This window comes from Muscardinus avellanarius (assembly GCF_963383645.1).
Source record: "Muscardinus avellanarius genome assembly, chromosome: 4".
Classification (NCBI taxonomy): Eukaryota; Metazoa; Chordata; class Mammalia; order Rodentia; family Gliridae; genus Muscardinus; species Muscardinus avellanarius.
Window position 1 is genome coordinate 91,060,260 of NC_137789.1, and position 21,577 is coordinate 91,081,836.

General features: G+C 40.5%; 1 protein-coding gene across 8 annotated transcripts in view; it reads left to right on the forward strand.

The window, feature by feature from the left end:
- Window positions 1-1,137: 1,137 nt before the first annotated feature.
- The window catches only part of KAT6B (lysine acetyltransferase 6B), a gene marked incomplete at both ends in the record, with an annotated part of 190,722 nt that continues 170,282 nt past the window's right edge, over window positions 1,138-21,577 (forward strand). For 6 of the 8 annotated variants that reach the window (XM_080693974.1, XM_080693975.1, XM_080693976.1 and 3 more), the window contains one exon: window positions 1,138-1,758. In XM_080693974.1, coding sequence (XP_080550100.1) covers window positions 1,138-1,758 — 621 coding nt within the window. The remainder of the gene's footprint in view (window positions 1,759-21,577) is intronic. The other 2 variants (XM_080693980.1, XM_080693981.1) reach the window with 1 other exon arrangement.

Consider the following 21,577-nt stretch of genomic DNA (forward strand, 5'->3'; position numbering starts at 1 on the left):
CCCCTAGGCCATTTTACTTTTTATTTTGAAACAAGATCTCCCTAAGTTGCTAGGTTTTGGCCTTAAACCTTTGATCCTACTGTCTCAGCCTCCAAAATACTGAGATAACAGGTATGTACCACTGTGCCTGGCTCTTTTTTTTTTTTTTTTTTTTTAAAGTACTGGGGATGGAACCCAGGGGCATTCTACCTCTGAGGGACACCCCTAGCTTTATTTTTTATGCTTTATTTTGTAACAGGGTCTCACTGAGTTGCAAAGGGCCTCACTAAGTAGCTGAGGCTCTCCTTGGACCCCGATCCTTCTGTCTCAGTTTCCCAAATGCTGGGATTATAAGCATGCACCATCACTTTGGACCACTTCAGTAAAATGTTGTTAATTTCAATAAAGCTAATCCATTAAACGTATAATTTAGATGTGATCTCTTAAATGCCACATAAGTGACTTCATGTGGATGAGTGATAAGTCTTAAAACTCCTTCGCAGACTGCGACCCAGTTTCTAGTTGGAAAATAGTCATTGTGGCTGTGTTACACAATATCTATCTGTCATTACTTGTTTGGTCATTGTGCATCTATAAAAATAATATTAAGAGTATTAAGAGTCCTTTTTTTGTAGTCCTGGGGGTTCAATCCCCAGGAGCATTCTACGTCTGAGTTACACCCTCAGCCTTATTTTATTTTTTAATTTGAAACAAGGTCTCCCTAGGTTAATGAGAATCTCACTACTTGTTGAAGCTGTTCTGGAATCTCTGATCCTCCTGTCTCAGCCTCCCAAGTACTGGGAGTACAAGCCTGTGACACCATGCCTGGCTTAAAGAATCTTTTAATTTCTTTTTAGAAGTTCTATTATTAAGACTCTTCTCTCTCCTTTTTGTCCTTTAAGGTCTTGATTTCCTAGTTAAAGATGTTCTTCACCGGAAAGCAGTCTTGTGTTTCGGTTAAGTAAGACATCTATCAACACTGCTTGTTTGTCCTCTTGAGTTACTTAAGGATGGATGTTTTTAAGATGTTGGTGAATATGGTCTGGAATACTCTGCCCATTTGTTGAATTGTAAACGACTTTCAATTGTACAAGTTCTGTTAAATACAAGGAGAACCTCTATGGGTAACTTATGTATTGAAGAAGTCATTTATCAACCATGGTAAAACTTGCAAACCCACTTTATACAGAGTGGATTCTTGAAGCTATACAGAAAATAAAAAAGCAAAAGCAAAGGCCCTCTGAAGAGAGAATCTGCCATGCAGTCAGCACATCTCATGGGTTGGACAAGAAGACAGTTTCTGAACAGCTGGAGCTCAGTGTTCAGGATGGCTCAGTCCTCAAAGTCACCAACAAAGGCCTTGCCTCATATAAGGACCCAGACAACCCAGGGCGCTTTTCATCAGTTAAACCAGGCACTTTTCCTAAGTCAACCAAGGCATCTAGAGGGACGTGTAGTGATCTACGCAACGTGGATTGGAATAAACTCTTAAGAAGAGCAATTGAAGGACTTGAGGAACCAAATGGCTCCTCCTTGAAAAACATAGAGAAGTATCTCAGAAGTCAGAGTGACCTCACAGGCACCACCACCAACCCGGCCTTCCAGCAGCGCTTGCGACTGGGGGCCAAGCGCGCTGTCAACAACGGGAGGTTACTCAAAGATGGACCGCAGTACAGGGTCAATTATGGGAGCTTGGATGGCAAAGGGGCGCCCCAGTGCCCCAGTGCTTTCCCGTCCTCACTCCCACCCGTCAGCCTTCTGCCCCATGAGAAAGACCAGGTAAGTGAAACAGGAATGACAGTCCAACCTGAACGCTGCTGTTTTGCTTTTACAGTTTAAGTTTTATATGGACAAGAGTTTTGAGTACAGTTTAATTAAAATATTTTGTCTTATAGCAGGCTTTTATATTTTAAGATATATACATATTGTTTTGCAGTATGTATTGTTTTACAAATGCTTTCTCATTGGTTGGACAAACATTTAACATGATAGTCATGCTGTTTTTTCTTTTTGTGTGTGTGTTTTGTGGAACTGGGGATGGAACCCAGGGGCATTCTACCTCCAAGCTATACCCCTTGCTAATTTTTATTCTTTATTTTGAAACAGAGTCTCAATAAGTTGCAGAGGGCCTCACTAAGTAGCTGAGATTGGCCACAAACCTGCAATTTTCCTGTCTTAGTCTCCCAAATACTGGGATTATAAATGCGTACCACCACTCCCAGCATATGCTGTATTTTAAAAACTAATTACTAATCCATTGGTGAATGCTGAAAGTAACCAAGGTAGATAACTTTAATTTTCTTTCTTTAAGGCAGTCACATATTGAAACCTAAGAAAGGCATTTTCCTCCTTTATTATTTTCAGAGAAGAATTTATAGATTTCTATTCCTTTATTTTTTTTTTGTTTTTTGGTATTAAAGATTGAACCCAGGGGCGTTCTAGCTCTGAGCTACACCCCAGCCCTTTTTTATTTCTATATTTATTTCTATATTTGGTACTGGGAATTGAACCCAGGGGCATTCTACCTCTGAACCCTACTTTTTTTTTTATTCTTTATTTGGAAACAGGGTCTCGGTAAGTTGCAGAGGGCTTCACTAAGTAGCTGAGGCTCGCTGTGAACCTGTGATCCTCCAGTCTCAGCCTCCCAAATTCTGGGATTACAAGCATGCACCACCATGCCTGGGTTTTTTTTTAAAAAATTTTGAAACAGGGTATCAATAGGTTTTTGAGAGTCTCACTACATTGCCGAGGCTCTCCTTTAACCTGTAATCCTCCTGTCTCAGCCTCCAGAGTATTGGGATTACTGACATGTGCCACCATGCCTGGCTAAAGCTATGTGTTTTTGTATGTGTGTGTGTGGTACTGGGGATCGATCCAAGGGACATTCTACCTCTGAACTATATCCTTAGCCCTACAGGATCTCACCAGGTTAAAGAGAGTCTCACTATTGGCTGAGACTGTCCTTGAACCGGTGGTCCCCTTGTCTCAGCCTCCAGAGTACTGGGATTACAAGTGTGCGCTGCCATGCCTGGTTTAAATCTTTGCTCATGACTTGCTTTTCCTCTTTAGGTGTCATGAACTCTTGAGTGGCCCCTGTTTCCTTTGGCGCGTTAGCTGAAATAGGCCCAGCTGTAGAAGCTGGGTAGGGCTAGGTGGTTTGCCTTTCTTTTTTATTTTTACTTTTTATTTTTTGAATTTTATTTTATTGGTTCACTATAGTCTCACATCATAATGTGGATCATGTTGACATGGCATATATTCACACAGTACTTGGTGGCGCACCCCCCTTCCTCTTTTCCCTCCCTCCCATTACTGAGTGTCCAGGTTAACAATGTTATATTCACATGCATACACATATTCAAATGTAGCTTTTCCATTGATTAACCTCAGTCTTCTTCCTCCCCAGCCCCTCCTTTCTGGCTCTGCTGAGGTTTTCTCTCCGTTATCTGGAGTCCCTCTGGTGTCCCTCCCTAGCTTGAGCATATTAGAGAAAACACATGTCCCTTCTCTTTCTGTGCTTGGCAATCTCACTTAATGCTCTCCAGGTCTTTCCATCTTCTTAAGAATCACATGATTTTGCTCTTCTTTATTGCTGAGTAGAATTCCATTGTGTGTATTTCCCATAATTTTGCAATCCATTAGTTTGTTGATGGAGACCTAGGTTGGTTCCATATTTTGGCTATTGCGAATTGTGCTGCTATGAACATGGGTATGCATATGTTACTGTAGTTCTCTGATTTTGACCCCTTTGGAAAAATACCCAGGAGTGGTAGAGCTGGATCATATGGTAGGTTCATTTCCAGTTTTTTGAGGAATCTCCACAGTGGCTAAACTAGTTTGCACTCCCACCAACAGTGTAAAAGAGTTGGTTTGCCTTTCTTTAGTAGAAATCTAGAAAGTATTTTCTAATTGTACTTGTATTTTACTAGTTTTGCACTAATATATATAATATATATATATATACTGGAGATTGAACCCAGGGACATTCTACCTCCAAGCTACACCCCATACACACACACACACACACACACACACACACACATATATATATATACATTTATATTTATATTTATATTTATATTTTATTCTTTATTTGGAAACAGGGTCTCACTAAGTTGTGGGGGGACCTCACTAAGTAGCTGAGGCTGTCTGAGAACTGTGATCCTTCTGTCTCAGCCACCCAAATATTGGGATTACAGGTGTGTACCACCATGCCCAGTTTATACAATATTTTTATTTATTGATGGCAGTTGTATTTGTGTAAGCAATCCCCATTCTTTTTTTTTTTTTTTTTCAGTACTGGGGATGGTACACCCCTACCCCTATTTTTTGGGGGGGGGGGTCTGGGATGGGACCTAGGGGTATCCAACCTCCGAGCTACACCTCTTGCCCTATTTTTTATTCTTTATTTTGAAACAAGGTCTCACTAAGTTGCAGAGGGCCTCACTAATTAGCTGAGGCTGGCCACTTAGTGGCTCAGCTACTTAGTGAGGCCCTCTGCAAATCAGTGAGACCCGGTTTCAAAATAAAGAATAAAAAATAGGGCAGGGGCTGTAGCTCAGAGGTCAAATGCCCCTGGGTTACATCCCCAGACCCGCAGAAAACAACAAAAAAACAAAAAAACCCCCCATATTATCCTAAGATATGTCTAGGTTTTGTCAGTATTAGGTACATTGACTAATTCAGACAGCTTTAGCCAATTTAGTAGTATGTTTCAATAATTTTGTGATCCAAGGATATTTTTACTTTTGACAGAGGAATCACAGCAAATTTTCCTATCTTTCTCTTTAACCTTGCCTGTCATTTCTTGCTAACCTTATCATATTTTTTTTTTCAGGCAGCATCTGTACAAAAGTATTTTTAGTCTACAGAAAAAATTTATGTCTGAAAGTGTCTAAGATTGAGAACAGAGTAATTTATTGCTTAGCATGCAATTGTTACTGTTCTTTTTATGATGCTGACCTTTTTTTCTTCTTCCCGGTACTGGTGATGAAACCCAGGGGCATTCTACCTCCGAGCTACACTCCAGCTCTAATTTTTTTATTCTTCAGTTTGAAACAGGGTCTCACTGAGTTGCAAAGGGCCTTGCTAAGTAGCTGAGGCTGTCTGTGAACTGTGGTCCTCCTTCCTGTTTCAGCCTCCCAAGTACTGGGATTACAAGTGTGTGCCACCACACCCAGCATATAATGCTGATCTTTAAAATTGTCCAGTTAGCATCATAATTTAACAAGGAAAGCTGAGAAAATGTGTCCTAGAATTTTTACTTGATGAAATTTGAAGATTAGTTTGATCAAATAATTATAATTTGGCTGGGCATGGTGGTGCACACTTGTAATCCCATCCATTACTTGGGAGGCTGAGACAGGAAGGAGTATCACAGGTTCAAAGCCAGGCTCAGCAATTTAGTGAGGTTGTCAGCAACTCAGTGAGACCCTGTTTCCAGATAATAAGATAAAAAGGGCTGGGGATATAGCTTGGAGGTAGAATGCTCCTGGGTTCAATCCAAGTACTGGAAAAAATTATATTTCTTTTGTTTTTAAATTTATTTATTTTTTAATGTTTTGGTCCTGGGGGTATTAAACCTGGAGGCATTCTACCTCTGAGCTAACTCCCAGCTGTATTTTATTTTTATTTTGAAATAGGATCTCACTAAGTTGCTGAGGGTCTCATTAAGTTGCTGAGGCTGCCCTCCAACTTGCAATTGTCCTCTCTCGGCCTCCAAGTAATAGGATTACAGGCATATGCCACCATGCTCAACTTTATTTTGTGGTACTTGGGATTAAACCCAGGAGCATTCTACCTCTGAGCTATATCTCCAGCCTATTTATATATTGTGCTACTGGGGATTGAACCCAGGGGTGTTTGACCTCCAGGCTACATATCTAGTCCTTGTTTTTAGTTTTGTTTTGAAACAGGATCTGTTGCAAGGTTGCTGAGAGTTTTGCTACATTGCTGAGGCTGTCCTTAAACCTACTGCCTCCCGTTTCAGACTCCCAAGTCCTGGGACTGCAGTTGGATACCACCCTACCAGGCAACAACAGCATTTTCCCTTGAAAGTTTTAATTGAATTATGTCATGATATATGGCCCTTTAAGATTAAAGATTAAAAGTAATAAATAGACTAGGTATGATGGCACATGCTTTGTAATCCCAGTACTTGGGAAGCTGAGATAAGATGATCACAGGTTTAAGGCCAGCCTCAGCAGTTTAGCGAGACCATCAACCTAGTGAGATTGTTTCAAAATAAAAAGTAAAAATGGCTGAGGGTATAGCTCAGAGGTAGAATGACCCTGGGTTCAATTTCCAACTCCCCAAGCCCCTAAAAAAGTGGTAAATAATTTAAAACTACCTAAGCTTACTAAATAAATGCAAATAGAGTCTTCATTTGGAATCCATGGATGTACTGGTGTAGGAATCCCACAGATCCCTTGAAATTGAATGTAAACTCACATGTGATGTATCCCCTTATTTTCTAGGGTCAAGGTATATAGCTTCTTCACATTCATGGATAGGTCTAAAGTTTCAAATAGCCAATGTGAACATTTTTTGTACTGTTGGAAATTGTTTTTATTGGAAAACCATAATATGCTAATTGTTAGACTTTGATTATTCTTGCCTAAGCTACTAATGTTGGATATAAGTGCATTGATCACATTAAAGTTTTGTGCATATAAGACTTTTTCTAATGTGTTTGTGGTTATCATTGTTCTTGATTGCATTGTGGGAGAAAATTTATGATATTTTATGGAAACTGTTGAGAGATGGAGCTATCTCTACAAGTTAGTCAACTGTTGTCTTTCAGAGTAGTTGTTATTCTGGTTACTTTTGAGTATTTGCATTTAGTCGTAAAAAAGAAAATGAAAATAGTAAAAATAATAACTCAGGTTTTATAAGTGTTAGATGTTGGAACTCTCCCAAGGACTTTGCATTTTTGTCTACTGGTCACAGTAATTGTGAGGGAGGAAGATTATTTTGCTTATTTTATGGATGAAAACCAGGCTCAAAGCATAAGCAGTTTGCCCGAGGTCACTTACAGAGTTGGCAAGTGAGAGGGCCTGCCTCCAGAGCTCATTTCTGCTGGGCAGTATCCTGCTCAACAGTGGTGGCTTTTCATTAACAGTAAAAGTCTCCTTTCCAGTTCTTCAAATGGTTAGAAGCACTTTTCTCCCCAATAAGTAGATTTCCACCCTGTGAAATTTGGTGGTTGCAATGAGCTTATTACAGATTTTAAAGCAGGTACTTTTTTTATAATATTAGCAGTATGGGAAGCAGTAAGGGAAGTAGTAAATCTGTGTCTAATTAGGTTTAACATCATCATTACTCCCCTGCATGACTGCTAGGAGGAACACAATGCAAGATGAAGGAGAAGTGTCCCTTCTTTCTGGAATGTAATTGCACATCTTCTGATAGTCTAGAATTCAAATTGGATATTACCACACAGGCTCCTTAGCACGCGCTTTGTGTATTAATTTAAGAAAGCTCTCTCTGGTGAGGTGGTATGGAAATGACTTCAACCACAGATGATAAAACTTTATCTTGGACTTGGTGAGGGGACTCCTGAAGGATGGTGTTAGCGTTTCTCATTAAAAGCTCAATTAGGTCAGATTACGAGGACTTTAGAAAGTCAAGTATTCTAAGGGAGACTTCAGTTATCACCGAGCACTTGGTAGCAGCATGGCTCTACTTGAACTTTTGGGCTTTAGCATTTTTATTCAATCAGTTCAGTTTTAAACAGAGTACTTAATATTTCACTTTATTAAGACCGTCTTCTAAAAATTCATTAATTACCCAGGCATGATGGCGCACGCTTGTAATCCCAGCATTGGAGAGGCTGAGACCGTAGGATTGTGGTTCATGGCCAGCCTCAGCTATGTAGTGAGGCCCTTTGCAACTCAGTGAGACCCTATTTCAAAAAAAAGAAAAAGAAAAAGAAAATAATAATCGTCACATCTTGGTGTATTTCCAGTGCAGAATGTAATATGGGGGCCTTATTCTAAGTTGGTGTCCTGTAAGGTGGACACAGCTAACACTTAATAGGCCTTTTGGTGTTTTCACTTGTCATGATGCTGGAGGGCTCAGTTGTTCAGTTTGAAGGGTGTTTTTATCAGAGTTTGAGGGGTGTTTGTTTTATCAGTTTTCGGCAGTGTTACAGTATGAGCTATTTTCATACATAGAAGATACATATACACCCCACATCAGTTTCTCATGTTGTATAAATGTCACAGGTTAGATAGCTCCATTGTTAGATTGCCCTATCTTAGCGTTTCTCCATTGTGTCTCCTCTTTCTAGTCCCATTATTCTGCTTTAGAGCAGAGCCTCCTCGTCTGTCCCTGGGACTTTTCCAGTAGCCTGCACTTTGTGAAGGACCATATTGTTCTGTGACCTGGCAGGTTTCCAGAAGTCTCTCAGCCCCAGGGAATCGGTCATACTCTCAGATGACTCTGAAGCTTTTTGGCAAAAATGTATATATTCTTTTGTCTACCAATTATAGAGTCTGACTCTTTCTTTTTGTGACTTTCTTGGGTTTTCTTTGGGTTGGTGTCCTCTGTATTATAGATATCACCTTTTTCAAAGGTGCTTAGGTATGTGTATTTAAATGAAAATTGGATAAAGCCCTAATTTTTTCTTTTTCTTAGTATTTGGTTTATTTTGTGGTACTGGGGATGGACCCCAGGGGCAACACTCCAAGCAACACCCCCAGCCCTATATTTTATTCTTTATTTTGAAACAGGGTCTCACTAAGTAGCTGAGGCTGTCTGTGAACCGTGATCCTCCTGTCTCAACCTCCCAAATGCTAGGATCACAAGTGTGCGCCACCATGCCTGGCTCTTCTTTTGGTATTTGAGATTGAACTCAGGGCCACTCTACCTCTGAGCTATACCCTCAGCATTATTTTATTTTATTGTATTTTATTTTTTATTTTTTTATTTTTATTTTTTGCTGTACTGGGGATTGAATCCAGGGGCATTCTACCTTCAAGCCACATCTTCTTTTTTTTTTTTTTTTTTTTTGGTGGTACTGGGGGTGGAACCCAGGGGTTTTCTACCTCCGGGCTATCCTCCCAGATCTATTTTATATTTTATTTGGAAACAGGGTCTCACTAAGTTGCTGAGAGCCTCACTCAGTAGCTGAGGCTGGCTTCGAACCTGTGATCCTCCTGTCTCAGCCTCCCAAGCGCAGGGATTACAAGCGTGTGCCACCACACCCGGTTACTCAAGCTACATATTCAACCCTATTTTATTTTTTATTTTGAAACAGGATCTCACTAAGTTGTGGAGAGCCTCACTTAGTAGCTGAGGCTGGCCATAAACCTGTGATCCTCCTGTCTTAGCCTCCCTAGTACTGGGATTACAAGTATATGCTACCACGCCTGGCTATTTAATTAATTAATTAATTTTTTTGTTGGTCTGGGGATGGAACCCAGGGGCATTTGACCTCCAAGCTACATCCCCTGCCCTGTTTTTTGATTATTTTGAAACAGGGTCTCACTAAGTTGTGGAGAACCTCACTAAGTAGCTGAGGCTGTCCGCGAACCGCGATCCTCCGGTCTCAGCCTCCCAAATGCTGGGATTACAAATGTGCACCACCACGCCTGACTTCCTATTTTATTTTGAAACAGGGTCTCACTAAATTACTGAGGGTCTTGCTAAAATTGCTGAGTTTGGCTTTGAACTTTCAGCCCTCCTCTCTCAACCTCCCAAGTACTGGGATTACAGGCATGTCCCACCACACCGGACTAAGCCCTAAATATTATAAAATATACTCTTCAAAACAACCTGAATTTTGGAATTGCTATGGATAAAAGTCACTTTTAGAGTCACTAAAGTCAGACAGAAACCTATTATAATACGAAAGATCAGGTGGATCAAATACTTGCTGTCCAGGGCCAAGTAAGGGGAGAAATTGTAGCTCATGTTTTAATTAGGCTCCAGAAGTTGTTCAGAAGAGCCCAGGGGCTGAGACCCTCTTGTGAACAGGTAGTGCCGGTTGTCAGGCGTTGTGCAGCGAGCACTTGGACTGTCTCACACTTGCTTGGGTCGAGGGAAAGATGAAATGGAGAGTGTGTGAGTCTGTACTGCACTTGAGGCAGGAGAGCTTGTTCTACATCAGAGCAGTTATCAACATAGGACTTGTCTAGACTTCAATGAATAGACTTTGTAAAAGTAGTAATGTCAGAAGACTGTTGGTTTTCAAGTGAATGTTAAATGATCTTTTTAACTCTTTTTATCTTAGATGTGTTTGATACCTGTAATTCTTTTTCTACCATCCATGATTTTCTCCTGAAGGATCAACAACTTTCAAGAATTCACCCTTGTATCAGTATACCTCTTTGGCATATAACAACAGCTCTATTGTGATACTTTAGATGCTAAGAAGATCTGTATTTTATCTTGGTATAGTACTGTATATACCTGCAACCCGGTACTTGAGAGGTTGAGACAGGAGGATGGCATGTTCACGGCCAGCCTCAGCAATTTAGGGAGGCCCTCTGCAACTTAATGAGGTCCTGTTTCAAAATAAATAGGGTGGGGTTCAATCTCTAGTAGCCCTTGTACACACACACACACACACACACACACACACACACACACCAAAATATTATATGTTTTATAGTGTTTTTTTCTTTCTTTCTTTTTTTTAAACTGGGGATGGAACACAGGGGCATACTATCTCTGAGCTATTTTTTTTTTTTTCCCTGGTACTGAGGATTGAACCCAGGAGCATTGTATCTCCGAGGTATACTCCCAGCCCTATTTTTAAATTTTTATTTATTTTGCGATACTGGGGTTGGAACCCAGGGGCATTCTACCTCCGAGCTACACCCTCAGATCTATTTTTTAATCTTTATTTTGAAACATGGTCTCACTGAGTTGCAGAGGGCCTCACTAAGTAGCTGAGGCTGGCCTCGAACTGCGATCCTCCTGTCTCAGCCTCCCAAATGCTGGGATTATAAGAGTGTGTCCACCCCACCTGGCTTAATTCTTTATTTTGAAAGAGGGCCTCACTAAGTTGCTGAGGCTGGCTGAGAACCTGCTATCCTCCTGTTTCAGCCTCCCAAGTACTGGGATTACAAGTGTGTACTACCATGCCTGGCTGTTTAATAGTTATGAAGCTATTTAACAGTTAAGTATTGCTTTTACAATTTATTCTGATTGTGTCTTTTGTATGTGTGTGTGGTACTGGGAGTTGAACCCAGGAGCATTTTACCTCTGAGCTACACCCTCAGCCCTATTTTCTTTTCTTTTAATTAAGCAGGGTCTTGCTAGGTTGATGAGTCTCACTCTTTGCTGAGGCTGTCCTTGATCCTCCTGTATCAGCCTCCCAAATACTGGGATTACAAGCCACCACACATGGCTCTGATTATATCTTGAATGGAAAAGATTTTACTTGCCCTTTCACTTTATGTTGTAACAAATGATACATTATTTTGTGGTACTGGGAATGGAACCTAGGGGCATTCTACCTCTGAGCGACACCCCAGCCCTATTTTTAATTAATTAGTTAATTAATTATTTAGGTGGTACTGGGGTTCCTGGGAGTCCTTCTACCTCCGGGCTACACTCCCAGACCTATTTTATACTTTTTTAATTTTTGGAAACAGGGTCTCTTAAGCCAGTGTGGCTGGCTTTGATCCTCCTGTCTCCGCCTCCCATGGCTGGGATTACAAGCGTGCGCCACCACGCCTGGCCTATATGTTATTTCTTTCCTTCCTTCTTTCTTTTTTTTCTTTCTTCTTTTCTTTTTTTTTTTTACATTGTTACATTTTATTTATTTATTTATTTTTGGTGGTACTGGGGCTCCTGGAAACCCTTCTACATCCGGGCTACACTCCCAGATACCTATTTTTTATATTTTTATTTGGAAACAGGGTCTCCTAAGCCAGAGCGGCTGGCTTTGAACCTGCGCGATCCTCCTGTCTCTGCCTCCCAAGCGCGGGGATCGCAAGTGTGCGCCACCGCGCCCGGCTTTATGCTATTTCTAATACCTAGCAAATGTGATATTTTACCATTGCAGTAACAGAGTTGGATCGTAAGGTTCCTGGCTCTTTGTTGTTGATGCACTTACTTCATTTCTCTGCACTAACCGTGGCTTTGGTGCTGCTGTGCTTCTGTGCTCACATCAAGGTTTTTGGAGTAGATTGGAGAGCTACTGTTTCTGGGTCCATAAACATCAATTAGCTTGCCTAATTAAAGTTAGCAAATGAGTTAGCCATGTAATTTTCTGGTGGCTTTTTGTGTTAGCAGGATTCTGAGGGAAGTATGTTTTTGTGTGTGTGGGTAAGGGAAGTTTATATGTGTGAGAAAAGGAGATACGTGTGGCAGTGGATATTGTGAAATGACCTACGATGCTTCTGCTTGGGAGTGGACCACTTTCAGAGAAATCTTCAAAAAGTTCATATTATTTTTTCCTTACTTAAGTGAACCTTTTAATTAGCAGGATATAATTTATGATATAAATGTGCTTTGTTTTATGAAGGGTAATATTTTAACAGATCTTCAAAATGAACGATACAAAGTTTCAGAATAAATGGTACAGACTTAAACTGTGAGGTTGGTCTCTACAAAGACACAAAATAAATACTAATCAGTGGCCTAAGCAAAATCCAGGAAGGATTTGTGTTAATTTGACAAGTGGGTTTAAGATTCTTTAGCCACTATTTTTTAGAAACCAACTTTGTTCATACATCCTTTCCCTAATTTGCTTCACTTTTGATCTTTGATAAACCAGCTGCTATTTTGTTTCATTAACAAACCTAACTGGTGAACAGATGTTTGTTTTGGCTTGATTGAGTCTTTTCTATTAGAAACAGCATAGGCATAACACAGAAACCATGCTGGGCTTTTTCCTGTCTGTAGCTAGACAGTGGTTCAGAATTGCAACTTAATTTTATTTACAAGTTCAATTTTTGTTCCTCAGTATTATTGATGTAGGTATACAAACATTTTAGCTTTTGTCCACCTCACCCGGGAGGTCTATTTTGTTAGTCCTCAGTCCAGTACACTCACTCCTCTTACTTTTTTTAAGCATTGCCCAATTTTAGCATGCAGGGGGAAAGGTATCTGCAGGGGAGGTAATTGAGATATCAGTGACTCTTCCACAGTTCAAGGGAAGGAATGGACTAGCCTGATGAACTTAGATAATTTCTTCCATCTTCTTTGATGTCACTAAGCTGCCATATGGAGAGCAGAGAGGCCCACAGGAAGGAGGGGGGCTTGTGATGTTACATTCATTTGGGCTGGGAGCCAGGCAGGACATGTCACTTTCTGTCATCCTTTCTGATGTGACCAGTCCTGTTTTCTTTTTTTTTTGCCCATGGTTTCTTGCCATGCGTATGACCTCCTCTGATCTTAAACAGGAACAGTGCAGTTCAAAAAACGAGAGCATAAGAATTTTGTAGGGTAAGAGAAACTACACAGTAAGAGGAGTTAAGAATGCACAAACTAAAATCCAGTAATAAAGACATCAAAAATTAGTTCCTATTTGCTATTTGACTTGTTTCCAAAACTGATATTCTAATGTCATATATTTGCTTCTGTCTTATAACGAAACCCTATCTTAGCTATCGAGCTTCTTCTTTTTCTTTTGTGGTACTGGGGATGGAACCTGGGAGCATTCTACCTCCGAGCGACACCCCTGCCCTATTATTTATTCTTAATTTTTTGAAATAGGTCTCACAGAGTTGCAAAGGGCCTCACTAAGTAGCAGAGGTTGGCTGTGAACTGTGATCCTCCTTCTCAGCCTCCCAAATGCTGGGATTATAGGTGTGCACCACCACGCCCGGCTTCGAGTTCTTAATTGTGAATAAAACTGCCCCAAATAGCCGTGGTTTGTGGACAGCCTCAGTTCCTTAGCGAGGCCCTTCGCGACTCAATGAGACCCTATTTCAAAAAATAAAAAGACAGCCGGGTGTGGTGGCCCTCTGCAACTCAGTGAGACCCTGTTTCAAAATAAAGAATAAAAAATAGGGCAGGGGATGTAGCTTAGAGGTCAAATGCCTCTGGGTTCCATCCCCAGCCCCACAAAATAAATGAATAAATAAATAAATAAATAAATAAATAAATAAATAAATATACTAAAAAAATAGGGCTGGGGTGTAGGAGGTACAATGCCCCTGGGTTTCATCCCGATATTGCAAAAACCAAAACCAAACCAGAACAAGACAAAAAACTGCCAAAAATAAGCTCTACTGGTGGGAGAAAGTGAGTTGTTTGAAGAATGTCAGCTGTTTTATTAGACTCTTAGTAGTATATGAGGAGATCTGGGGCAAGTAGGCAGCAGAGGGGGGTCAGGATGTTTCTTCCCCCTTAACTTTGTAATTTGTATATAATAATATTTCAGAGAAGCTGAAAGAGTGGCACAATAAACACTATATTTCTTTCACCTGGATTCACCAATTGTTAACACCTTGTAAGTTTTTCTTTCCCTCTGCTTACTGTACCAGTGTACACACGCACGCACACACGCAAGCACGCACGCACGCACACACATTTTTTGACTGAACTCAATTGAAAATAAATGGCAACCATTATAATATTTATTCCTAAATAATTAAATATCAAAACAGTCTCTAGTATACCACAATAATGTTTTCTCATGCAAAAATTTAGCAGTAAAACAAGAACATTACTTAAAAGTCCATATTTTCTTGAATGGTCCTAAAATGTCATTTCTGACTTTTTTCCATTTGATCCAGGATCCACTCATAGTTTATGCATTGCATTTGGTCTCCTTTACTTTTATTATTATTATTATTATTTTTTTGTGGTATGAGATGGAGCTCCAGCCCTATTTTATTCTTTTATTTTGAAACAGGGTCTCACTAAGGTGTGGAGAGCCTCACTAAGTTGCTAAGGCTGGTCTTGAACCTGTAGTCCTCCTGTCTCAGCCTCCCAAGTACTGGAATTACAGATGTGTGCCACACCTGGCTCTTATTTATTTTTTTGGTACTGGGGATTGAACCAGGTGAGATCTCTTTTACTTAGAGAATACTTTTCACTCTTTTTTGACCTCTTGAGAAATTGCTATTTTTAGAGTGCAGGCTGGTTGTCTTGTTAATATTTGATTGTATCCTCATGGTTAGATTCAGGGTAAATATTTCTGGCAAGAATACCACATAGGTGTTACTGTGTATTTCCTTGTGTGTCATATCAGGAGATAATTTCAGCTTACTCATTACTAATGAATGTGGTGCCTTGCCAGGTCTAATTATCTTCTCCTCCTCCTCTTCTTATTGGTCTAATTTCATCTGTTGTTGTTGTTGTTGTTGTTGTTGTTATTATTATTATTATTATTATTATTATTATTATTTGTAGTAGTAATAGTAGTACTGGGAATTGAGCCCAGGGGCATTCTACCTCCAAGCTACACCCTCAACCCTATTTTTTCTTCTTTTCTTTTTGGTGTGTGTGTGGAACTAGGGATGGAACCCAGGGACATTCTACCTCTGAGCTATACCCCCAGCCCTATTTTTTATCCTTTATTTTGAAACAAGGTTTCACTGAGTTGCAAAGGACCTTGCTAAGTAGCTGAGGCTGTCTGTGAACCATGACCACGATCCTACTGTCTCAGCCTCCAAAATGCTGGGATTACAAGCGTGTGCCACCACGCCCAGGCTATTTTTTATTCTTTATTTTATTTTATTTTATTTGTAGCACTGGGGATTAAATCCATGAATGGGCAAGCATTCCACTACTGAGCTGCATCCCCAGCTTTTATTCTTTTTTTGCAACAGGATCTCACCAAGTGTGGAGGACCTTGCTTAAGTAGCTGAGGCTAGCCGCAAACCTCTGATCCTCCTGTCTCAGCCTCCCAAGTACTAGAATTACAAGCGTGTGCCTCCACACCCGGCTTGGCTTTAGGATTTTAAAGATTCTCTGACTAAATTGGGCTTACCCGGTTAATCCAGGTTACCTGTTGTATCTCAAAGTCTTTAATCATATCTGCAAGTTTATTTTACCGTGTAAGGTACCATACAAGTTCTGGGCATTAAGAAGTAGACATTTTCTGAATGTTATTATTCAGCCTGCTGCACAGTGGTTTCAGTGGACTTAGCTAAGTCAAATTTTGCAGTGAGGGTTGTAAATCTTTTAAGATGTTGGGTTATGGTGTACCATGCTCTAAGTCTGCTTAGAAAAGAATGAATCACAGTTTATGGGAATGACCCCGGTGAAGGCTAGAATCTAGAAGCCTGAGTTCTAGGTATGATGGCACATTCTTGGTCATTTCTAGAAGGTCAGGAGCAGGGGCTGCACCCTTCCTCCATTTTGTGTCTCTTTATGTATAACTAAAGAATGGACTTGCCAGTGATAACTTCATAGTTTTAACAGAAGGCGCTTGTATATTCAGAATGGTTTTTGAGAAATGGTTTGAAAGTTATAGAGAAAGATCATTCATTCATTCAGTGGAACTAGGGATTGAACCCAGGGGCATTCTAACATGGAGCTATACCCCCAGCCCTATTTTTTAATTCTTTATTATGAAAAAGGTTCTCACTAAGTAGCTGAGGCTGGCTGCAAACCTGCCATCCTCCTGTCTAAGCCTTCCAAGTACTGGGATTACAAGTGTGTGCCACCACGCCCAGCAAGATCTTTTATTTAAATACCCATGGAATTCATGAAATATTATATAAGGTGATTTAATAGGTTCTTGAAGTGACATTTTTAAGACTAAATAACATCTGATGAATTTTATGTCTGTTATTTCAATTATAAACTCTCAGAACTGTAGGCACTGAAAAAGAAACTGATTTGCTTAGATAAGAAAAGTAACAGATAGAAGTATAACTTTTCAGCTCATAGGAAAGTTTTAGGAAAATAAACAAATTAAGGCCGGGGCCTCTAGAATTATTCATTTTCCTTTGGTTCACAATGTGTTTTAGCTAAATCTTATGCAGTAGCTGCAGTTAGTTGGAAAACTGAAAATAACCACAGTTCCAGTTGTTAAAAAAGAACTGTTTAGCTCTCAGATTGTAAACGTACTTTCTAGACTGATAACAAAGATGATCTTTTTATCTGATGAGCCCTGGCCTCCCGTAAACCTTCTAGCTCATCTCATTTTCTACCAGCTACTGAAATCTAACAAGATGCCAACAATTATATCCTCACAAAGCATTTATACCAATTTATAAAATCACCTCTTTATTGGAAAATGTGTAATATCTTGATATCAATTTAGTGTGGCATGTTAGTTAGCAATAAATCTTGCTAGCATGTGAACACAGCCTGCAGGCTGTTTGGAGAACATTGATCAGGTGCAAATTGTATGTATTTTTCTAGCTTCTAAAAATTTCAGTGCAAAATGAAATAAATACCATTGCAAGCACAAATTTTTAGGTTTTTTTATTCTGGTGTGCATCTTGAGAGAAATGCCTTGATTCTCCTAAAATCTATGACTCATGCCTGGGACTCTGTAAATTCTCCACTTAGTCCAGTCCACGCAACAAAAGTAAATGGACCCGGGTGTGGTTGCACATGCTCTTAATCCCAGTACTTGGGAGGCCGAGACAGGAGGATCACAGTTCACCTCCAGCCTCAGCTACTTAGTGAGGCCCTCTACAACTTAAGTGGGACCCTGTTTCAAAATAAAGAATAAAAATATAGGGTTGGGGATGTAGCTCGGAGGTGAATGTCCCTGGGTTCAATATCCAGTACTGCCCCTCCCCCCCAAAAAAGTAAATGGAAGCCGGGTGTGGTGGCCCATACTCATAATAATGGTATTTGGGAGCCTGAGTCAGAAGGATCGCAAGTTCACAGCCAGCTCGAGAAACTTAGCAAGGTCCTCTACAACTTAGTGAGGTCTTGTTTCAAAATAAAAAACCAAATAAAACAGGGCTGGGAGTATAGCTCAGAGGTAGGATGAATGCTCCTGAGTTCAATTCCTAATACTTCAACAAAGTAAGTGGACATGGTTAAAATGTGTTATTTTTTGGTCAAGTCTGCATGAGAAATTCACATTGTATTTGAAGACTATAGAAACATAAAAGAAAATTTATATTAAGCATTGTGTTTACTGTATACCATGTAATACTAGGCATTTAATATCTTTAAAATAATTTTATAGCCAGTTGTGGTGGCGCACACTTGTAATCCCCGCGCTTGGGAGGCGGAGACAGGAGGATCGCGCAGGTTCGAAGCCAGCCGTGCTGGCGTAAGAGACCCTGTTTCAAAAATATAAAATAGGTCTGGAAGTGTAGCCCGGAGGTAGAAGGGCTTCCATGAACCCCAGTACCACCAAAAAAAATTTTTTTTTATATGACCCCTGATACACGAGTACTATTATAAACTAAATTTTACAGATGAAGAAGCAGGCCAAAGAAGGTGTGTAACCCAAGAGTCCACAGGAAGCACTGGGCTTCGTGTTTTAACCCTGGTGCAGTCTGTGTGTGGTTGTAGGCACTTCATCTCCCTCTGAGCCACTTTATTTTATTTGAGGAGATTAACATATAGCTGTTTAATTCTGATAATACATAAAACACTACTAGGTACTATGGAAGGCATCCCCTGGGTGGGTGGGGGGAGACATATTCAAATAGTAGTTAAAATAACCCGCCAGGTGGTACGCATCTGTAATCCTAGGAGGGAGGCAGAGGAGAGGAAGATCCCAGGCTCAAGGACAACCTCAGCAACAGAGTGAGGCTCTCAGCAAATTGGCTAGACTCTTAGCAATCTAGTGAGACCCTGTTTAAAAACAACAACAACAAAAAGGCTGGGGTGTAACTAGAAGGTAGAATGATGGTGGGTTCAGTAACCAGCCCCCTTCCCCCAAAAAGCCAAAACATTCCAAGACATAGAACTATGTGATTTCCCCCCCTCAAATTACCTGTGAGGTGATCTTTATTTTCAGAATGATTGGATTTTTTTCTTCAAGATTGAATAATTATAACCAACATGTATTTACATAATGCTTAACTATGAGGTAGGTACTACTTTAAATGCTTTACATGTAATAATTTGCTTATATGGCAGTGCTACTTTTCATTCATAGTTTACAAGACACACGTGAGGGCTGGTTGCAAGGGGAAGCATTGGTAATCCAGGTACTTGGGAGGCTGAGTAGGAGGGTCACAGGTTTGAGGCCATTCTGGGCAACTTAGACTCTATCTGAAATAAAAGAAAAAAAAAAAAGGAAAGAAAGAAAGAAAGAAAGAAAGAAAGAAAGAAAGAAAGAAGCTGGGGATGTAGCTCAGAGGTGGAGCTTTTCCTGGGCCTAATCCCAGTACTGCAGGGAAAAAGAAAACAAAAACCATCTATATGAGTAAAAGGACTTGCCCAGGGTCACATTACTATTATATGGTAGATAGAGCCGGGATTCAAACCCAGGTGCCCAGGCTTCATGAACTGTACAATTAACCATTGTGTCTGTCTGTCTGTCTGTCTCTCTCTCTCTCTCTCTGTGCTGCTGGAGATAAAAACTCAGGAGCATTCTACCTCTGAGCTACACCCTCAGCCCTATTTTTATTCTTTATTTTGAAACAGGGTCAGGGTCTCATTGAGTTGTAAAGGACCTCACTAAGCTGAGGCTGTCTTTGAATGCAATCCTCCTTTCTCAGCCTCCCAAGTGCTGGGTGACAAGCCTGCGCCACCACACCTGGCTACTGCCTCTCATTTTCATAGAGGTGTTATAGACACTGGCCTCCAAGTCTCTTCCCCTTTTTTGCAGGACTGGGGATTGAACTTAGAGGCATTCTACCTCCAAGCTCTTTCCCCAGCTATATATATATATATATATTTTTTTTTTTTTGGTGGTCCTGAGGATGGAACCCAGGGACCTTCTATCTCCGGGCTACACTCCCAGACCTATTTTATATTTTATTTGGAAACAGGGTCTCACTAAGTTTCTGAGAGCCTCACTAAGTAGCTGAGGCTGGCTTCGAACCCATGCGATCCTCCTGTCTCTGCCTCCCAAGCGTGGGGATTACAAGCGTGCACCACCACGCCCGGCTCCCCAGCCCTATTTTTTATTCTTTATTTTGGAATACGGTCTCACTAAGTTGTGGAGGGCCTCACTAAGTAGCTTTGAACCTCCTGTCTCAGCCTCCCAAGTACTGGGGTTACAAAGTGCGCCACCACGCCCGGCTCTAAGTCCCTTTTTAATGACTATAATAGGAGTCACTAGAAAGAATGTTGGAATGTATAGTATGCTAGCATTTGGGGTAGTTTTCCCAAGTGAGGTTCAAGATGTTGAGGATGCTAATATGAGATTTAGAGTCTTGAAAAGTTCTGAAGTTTAACTTGCTGGACCCATGGTTTCCCAAGATGATGTGACGACGAGCTCCTCTTCTTTTCCCTTTCCCTCATAACAGCTGTTGACATGTTTAGAAATCTTTGCATTTGGTGAGGCACACTTCACTGTGGATAGTGCTGATGTAAGGTTATATTGTAAATCCTTTTTCTCATTTTTCCTAAATACATATCGCAAAGGAAATCACTGACTAGTAAACTTACAGTTTGTGCCTCAGAATAGAATCCCCAAATCATCACATTCATGTTTCTATTATTTAGTAAAACTATATATAATAAACTTTTAAAGTCCTATGAGGTTTTTTTTTTTTTGTGTGTGTGTGTGTGGTATTAGGGACCGAACCCAGGTTATTTTAGCCCTGAGCTGTATTCCTGGCCCTTTTCTCTCTTTTATTTGGAAAGAGGGCCTTACTGAGTTGCTGTGGCTGGCCGCAAACCTGTCATCTTACTGCCCTGGCTGTTCAAGTTCTGGGATTACCAGAGTGCACCACCACACCCAGCTTTCCAGATCTTCGAGATCACCAACTTTAGAGATTTTAGGTGAAGATCCAAACATATCCTTGTAGGAGGTTTGTGGACTCAAATTATATGCTAAGTAATGTTCTTATCTACTATGAGTATTTTTCTGAAGTGTCTTGCCCCTCCCCCCAGTTCAACAGCTCCTTTGGTTAGGCTAGTGGTTCCCAAAGTTTGCATTACATTAGAATTAACTGGAAAGCCGGGTGTGGTGGCGCACGCTTGTAATCCCCGCACTTAGGAGGCTGAGACAGGAGGATCGCATGGGTTCGAAGCCAGCCTCAGCTACTTAGTGAGGCTCTCAGCAACTTTGGAAACCCTGTTTCCAAATAAAGTATAAAATAGGTCTGGGAGTATAGCCCAGAGGTAGGAAGCCTCTGGGTCCCACCCCCAGTACCACCAAAAAAAATTAAAAAAATAAAAATAAAAAAAAAAGAATTCACTGTTGAGCTTATAAAAGTTAGATGCTCAGATCTTATGTCATTCCTGTGTAAATCAGAATATTGCCAGGTTATATTGTAAATATACAATGAACTACACCCCCAGCCCTATTTTTAAATTTATTTTTATTTTTTTTTGGTGGTACTGGGGATGTAACCTAGGGGCATTCTACCTCTGAGCCACACCCCCAGTCCTATTTATTTATTTATTTATTTATTTTGTGGTACTGGGGATGGAACCCAAAGGGCACTCTACCTCCCAGCTATACCCCCAGCACTATTTTTTTAGATCTTTTGAAGATCTGAGGAGGATGCCAGTGCACAGCAAATGTTTAGGGACCATTTTCTGAGGCTCCAGTCCTTCCTCCCTTGTTTCTTCCATTCTTTCCTTTCTCTCTTTT